Below are 6,000 nucleotides of genomic sequence, written 5' to 3'. Positions count from 1 at the left end.
CGGCGGGTGGGGCAGGGGGTGGAGAGGAGCCCTCGGCCAGCTGGTGGGCAAGCCTAGAGAAGCAAGTGGTGGGTGGGGTGGGGGAGCTGGTGGGTTCTCAGGGCACAGTGCAAGCAGAGCAGGCCAGGGCCCCTTCTGAGCATGGGCCCAGCTTCATGGAGCCACTGACGCCATTGTAAACCCGGCACTGTCTGGGGGTGCATTAGTGCTGCAGAGAGTCCTTTGCACCCCATCCTTCCTGTGGCTTCTCCACAGGTCTCTGTGCTGTTGGGCCAGGCTGCACTTAGGGTTCTGCTCAGTCACCACCTGGTGCCATTTTTTTAAAAAGCACTTAAAAGGCTCCTGTTCACGGGACACTGTGTGATTATTTGGCTGAATGGCTTCGGTGGTTGCTCTTACCAGCCCGCAGCTGAAATGGTTCTACCAACAAGTCTTCTGTTCACATGTGGCTCCATATGGCTCATATGGTAAAAATGGTACCGGGCACTCAGTGCCTGCTATCAGTTTGTGCCACTCTGTTGCCTCTTTCACCTGTTCAGTTGTTTTGGTGGTTTGGTGCAAATATTGCTAGCACAGCCCCAGCAGTACATTCAATCTTTCAAGCCCCAACATACCCACTATAGCTTCAGCATTGCTCACCACAACTCCAGCGTCTCTCACTGTGCCTCACCCCAGTCACTGTAGCTGGGGTGTTTCTCCACCTTGTTTCCTTTCCAGGCCCGGCTCTAGCTCTCCCCCAGCTTACCCTTCTATCGTTCACCAGATCATAGCATTCTCTGGCCCTCCAGATCCAGCTCTCTGGCTCAGAGAGCCAGCAGGCATCTGTTGCTGTTGCTTTCAGCCTTCAGCTCTCTCTGGCCTGGGGAAGTTTGTAGGAGACCCACCCTAACTGTTCTCCTGTCTTCTGCTTTAAGTGGCCTTATCTGGCTCCCCTGCTCACAAGGGAGTTCTTACCTGTGTCTCCTTCATGAAGCTCTCAGTTCTGCTTTTCTCAGTGAGCTCATGTTGCAGCTCCTTCTGTGGGTTCTGAACTCCCCTTATCTTTGGGCTGTCTCTCATTTCTACCTCTCAGGGCAGCCGTGCTCCCCTCAGACTGGAACAGGAGTGCTGGACCCCATTTCGCTTAAGGGGCCTGCTACCATGCTCAAAGATTTCCTTTTTGAGAACTATGCAAAAGAGAGACAAGTATAGAATGGAGAAGAAGAGAGAAGTGACATCAGGATAGTGGAAAGCTAAGGTGCAGCTCTTGGATATAAATGCACATCATAGAATGATTCAAAACCTGTGACTGATACAGAGTGACCCACGTTCTAAGAACGCATTATACAGTTTGGATACTTTTTGTACTTCAAGGAGAATAATTGGAAAACCAATGGTCTTTTGTGAAGCAAAAAATAACCTATTTTCAAAGGAGAGCATGTTCCTACACTTTTGAGAAAGATTAAAGACAAAATTTTGAAATGCAACCACTGGGGTTTTTTTTGTTTGTTTGTTTGTTTTTTATTTATTTTTTAATTCAACGTGCCCCAAAGGATCTCCAGATTTTTGAAAGTGCTTAGGTACCATTCGTAATGCCAGTTGAAGTTAATAGGAGCCGTAAATAATACTTCTGAAAATCAGGCCCCAGGTATCTTCAGTTGGCCACCCAAAAACTGAGGCACTCAAAATAAGTAGCACTTTTGGAAAAATGAAAAGCAACATTCCCACTGCCTGGTTAGTATGGGCCTGATTTTTCAAAGGTAGCGAACGTGTGCAGTTTCCATTGATTTCACCTGGAGTTGTGAATGTCTAATTATTAGACTCTAATACCTCTGAAAGTCAAGCCTGATGTGCCTGCCTGTTATAATAATTCACAGATCCTCAGCAAAGGGAAAGTGTGTGTGTTATGCTTTCCTACTCTCTTCCCCCCCACCACTTTAATTTCTTTCTTTTAACACCCTGAGGTTTGTATCTCCACAAATGTACTTCCAGGAACACATGATATGGTATAGCACCTGTGTAATGTGCAGCTCTCGGTATGACCATGAGCAAGACTGAGTCCATGTGTTGGGATGGAGGACTTACTAATAGTCTTAGCAGCATGTAGGCGTAAAGCTAGGGTGAAAAAGGCTGGTCAGATTTTGATTGGGTGGTGTTCGGGTTAGAATACAGGCTCTTATTGGAATTTATTCCTAGGGTGGTCTATTGTCTCAGGTTCTTCAGAAATAACTTTATAATCTGAATAAAAAGCGTCCACTTCATAAAATGTCAGTTATGTATTGTTGGTCTCTTGAAAACTTAAACTAATTTCTTCCAGTGTTGTATCTGCTGTGGCTTAGATGACAGCCATGAGTATTGCCCAGGATACAGTTCTTTAAAGCTGGTTGGACACTGTTTTGCAGATGAGGTTTGTGTCAAATATAGACAGACCCAAGTCTTGGCCAGCAGAAGTTTGCAAATTCACGCCAAATCTTTGGATTGCCTTGGCTAGTTCCTTGGTATTCAAACTATTGTTAACAACATAAAAATAAAGTACCAAGACAGACAAGAACAGGTTGCAAATATGAGCTGGGAAAGAACAACCTACCACTGACCATAGTTGGGAGACATCTGCCATTAGGGCACATGTGAATTCCTCTTGGTTTATAGTATGGTTTTGCACACGTTGCATTCTTTAATGCCAAATAGTAAAGAAAGTGACTTATAAGGCCAAGTTCATTATTGATATAATTACCCAAGCACATAGGTACACTAGGGATTCATTTATTCATTTCTGCTCTAGTGACTAGTAAAATTTTTACTTTCTTTGTCTGAAGGTTGAAAGCTTGGTCTGGTGATTTATGCCATCCCTTCCAGCTGTGAGAGGTTAAAGGCGGAAGATGGCAGCACACTAAAGAAGTGGCAGCTGCAGGGGAAAAAACTTAATTTTGAATTACTGTCCCAGCATATGCAGTGGTCTCTATTAAAATGTCAGCATTTAAAAACAGGTATCACACATCGCACAGTTTCCTCCTATATTGAGAATAGAAAGCTTATGTGGTAACTGGTAACAACTGGCAAATAGTGATTCTGATATTTTCTACTATACTGTCATAGATGGAGTGTAAAGAGAGAGACAATGTAGGCGAGGTAACATCTTTTATTGGACCCACTTCTGTGGTGAAAGGGACAAGCTTTCCTCAGGTCTGGAGAAGATAACCAGAGGGCCTGTGCTAAATTTATGATGGGACATATTAAGCATGAGGGTTTCACAGATGCCACTTAAAAGGAAGTGGACAATTCAGGGTTAGGAAGCAGCAGGGTATATTACAAGTTTCTGTAATGAGCCACAATGTCTCTGTTAAGTGAATTTTTTTAGTGTCCAGCAGAATTTTGAATGTAAGTTCCCCGGCTTATCTTTTGAAGCTGTGCAGGTTTCCTTTAAGGGCAAGATCTGAGAGCTCAGATATGGAGTGATCACTTTGTGAAATGTGTTTGCCCTTGCCCCATCCCTTGCCCCGCCCCTTTCCTGAGGCCACTTCCTCTGTTGCTTGCTCTCCACCACACTCGCTCATTTTCACTGGTTTGGGGCAGGAGGTTGGGGGGGGTGTGGGGGGGCGGGAGTGGCGGTGAGAGCTCTGGCTGTGGGTACGGGCTCTGGGGTGGGGTGAGAGATGAGGAGTTTGGCATGCAGGAGAGGGCTCTGGGCTGGGGCAGGGGTGCGGGAGGGGGTGAGGGCTCCAGCTGGGGCTGGAGATGAGGGGTTTGTGGTGCACAAAAGGGCTCCAGGCTGGGGAAGGGGGTTGGAGTGTGGGACAGGGCACGGGCTCTGGACTGGGGGTGCAAGTTCCAGGGTGGGGCCAGAAATGAGGGGTTCAGGGTGTGGGAGGGGGATCTGGGATGTGGTAGGAGGTTGGGGTGCGGGAGGGGGTACAGGCTCTGGGCTGGGGGTGTGGGCTCTGGGGCAGGGCCAGAAGTGAAGGGTTCAGGGTCTGGGAGGGGGGTCCGGGATTGGGCAGGGGTTTGGAGTGTGTGTGGGGGGCGTAAGGGTGAGGGTAAGAGTTGTGGGTACTGGCTCTGGGGTGGGGCCAGAGATGATGGGTTTGGGGTGTAGGAGAGGTTTCTGGGCTGAGGCAGGGGGTTGGTGTGTGGTATGGGGTACGGGCTCTGGGCTGGGGGGGTTCGGGCTCTAGAGTGTGGCCAGAAATGAGGGGTTCAGGGTGCAGGAGAGGGCTCCGGACTGGGGTAGGGAGTTGGGGTGTGGGCTCTGGGCTGGGCCCAGGGTTTGGGGTGCAGGAGGGGGCTCCAGGCAGGGGATTGGGGTGCAGGAGGGGGTGCGGGCTGCAGGTGGCGCTTAGCTCAGGCGGTTCCCAGGAAGCTGCCGGTATCTCCCTCCAGCTCCTAAGCAGAGGTGTGACCACATGGCTCTACCTCTTGGCTCCAGCCGATTTGCAGAACTGATTGACCTGTGGGGCCAAGGCCTGGGATCCAGAAGTTTAAAAGGACTGGCAGTTTAAAGAAGAACACTCTCAGGTGGTGGAGGGATGTTGTTTGAGGGGGACCAGATGGAGACACAGGGTCCTCTGGAGTGTCTGAAGAAGCTTGGCGTGTTTAGACTACCAGTAAGGGAGGGTAAGCCTTTAGGTAAGATAGACATGCATGTATGTTGTTTTAAAATCCCTTTTCTTGAAATGCTTTGTACTTACTGTTAAAATCAACAATACTTTGGTTGTAAGAAGACTGTCTGGTCACTACGCACACGACTGATCACAAACTCCTGAAGGGAAGAACCACAGATACTAAACCCAGTCAAACTTGCAGGATAAGCGTGATTGATATACAGGGTACTGCAGTGTAGCCTAAGACCTGGTCTAAGAGTGGGAGAAATGCAGAATTTATCCTGGAATAGATAAAGGCACAAGGCCTGACACAAGAGAGGGTGTGCTGAGTGAGACCAGAAGGGGGTCAGATGCTACTAGCTCTGTGATGAGGACAGTGATTTCATGGTTAAGGCAATTGAAGGATGCCCTGGAGAACTGGCTTCTATCTCTGCCTCTGCTGCAGAGTTCCTCTCTGATGTTGGGCAGGTCACTTAAACCAGGCTTTTTACAGATGGTCACTAATTGTATGTTTCTCATTTTCTGGGTGCCCAACTTGAGACACCTGGGACCTGATTTTCAGAAATGCTGAGGATTGACAACTGCAACTGAAGTAATTAATGGCAGCTGTGCTTTGAACATATAAAGGGCTATATAGTGCCAAGTGCTCTGAAAAATCAGGGCTTAGGGTGACTCACGTTAGGGACCTAAAAATTAGTGGACACTTGATAAGTTTGGCCTTAATTTCTCTGTGCCTCAGTTCTTCCTGTGTAAATTGGGGATGATTCCAATTTACCTCATAGGAGTGCTGAGAAAATTGTTATCAGTACTCAGATACTATGGTAATAAGCACCCATGATGAGAAAAGTCCACAAGGAAATTAATAATTCTGTCTTCAGAGCAGGGTTTGAATAATGTGCAATAAATAAGACAACTTTATTTCTGACATTTCTGAACTTTTGGGTGCTTGACTTTGCAGCCTTAATAATGTTCTAACAACATAGTGTTTTGGGTTTAGTTTTTAGGTAACACTCCGCTTTTTAAAAAAGCAAACTGAAAAAAACAAATTCCATCAAGTGTCATCCTATTGACATCCATATGGGTCATATCAGCAGGGTTGTGTCAGGAGTGAGCTCCTTCAGCTGAGCCTGAGGACTAGTCAGCCCAGGCTCCTGGCAAATTAAGGAGCTCAGCTGGGTTGCAGTAGGATCACCTGATTGGTTGGCCCACCTGATTGTCTCCAGGGAGCCAGGAGGATTGCTTTTAAGCCCAGGGGCAGGTCAATGGCAGCTCTATGTGTATACCCACAGATGTGATCAATCTTGGGCCAGCCTTGCTCACAGTTTTGCTTCAGTCTGCTCTAGCCCTGCTTGCTTCTGACTCCCAGCTCTAGCTCTGCTTGACCCCTGGCTCCTCTCCTGATTCCTGCCTCTGATTCTTGACT

The 6,000-nt window shown here is 47.7% G+C and overlaps 1 protein-coding gene across 2 annotated transcripts in view; it reads left to right on the top strand.

Annotated features, from left to right (window-relative positions):
• The first annotated feature begins 4,484 nt into the window (after positions 1-4,484).
• The window catches only part of CPQ (carboxypeptidase Q), a 259,790-nt gene continuing 258,274 nt past the window's right edge, over positions 4,485-6,000 (top strand). For both annotated transcript variants that reach the window (XM_077808923.1, XM_077808922.1), the window contains exon 1: positions 4,485-4,602. In XM_077808923.1, the coding sequence (XP_077665049.1) occupies positions 4,503-4,602 (100 nt within the window). In that variant the 5' untranslated portion in view covers positions 4,485-4,502. The remainder of the gene's footprint in view (positions 4,603-6,000) is intronic.

Source organism: Eretmochelys imbricata, chromosome 2 (genome assembly GCF_965152235.1).
Source record: "Eretmochelys imbricata isolate rEreImb1 chromosome 2, rEreImb1.hap1, whole genome shotgun sequence".
Taxonomy (NCBI): Eukaryota; Metazoa; Chordata; order Testudines; family Cheloniidae; genus Eretmochelys; species Eretmochelys imbricata.
The sequence above is the reverse complement of the archived record's forward strand: the minus strand, read 5'-3'. Positions and strand labels throughout refer to the sequence as shown.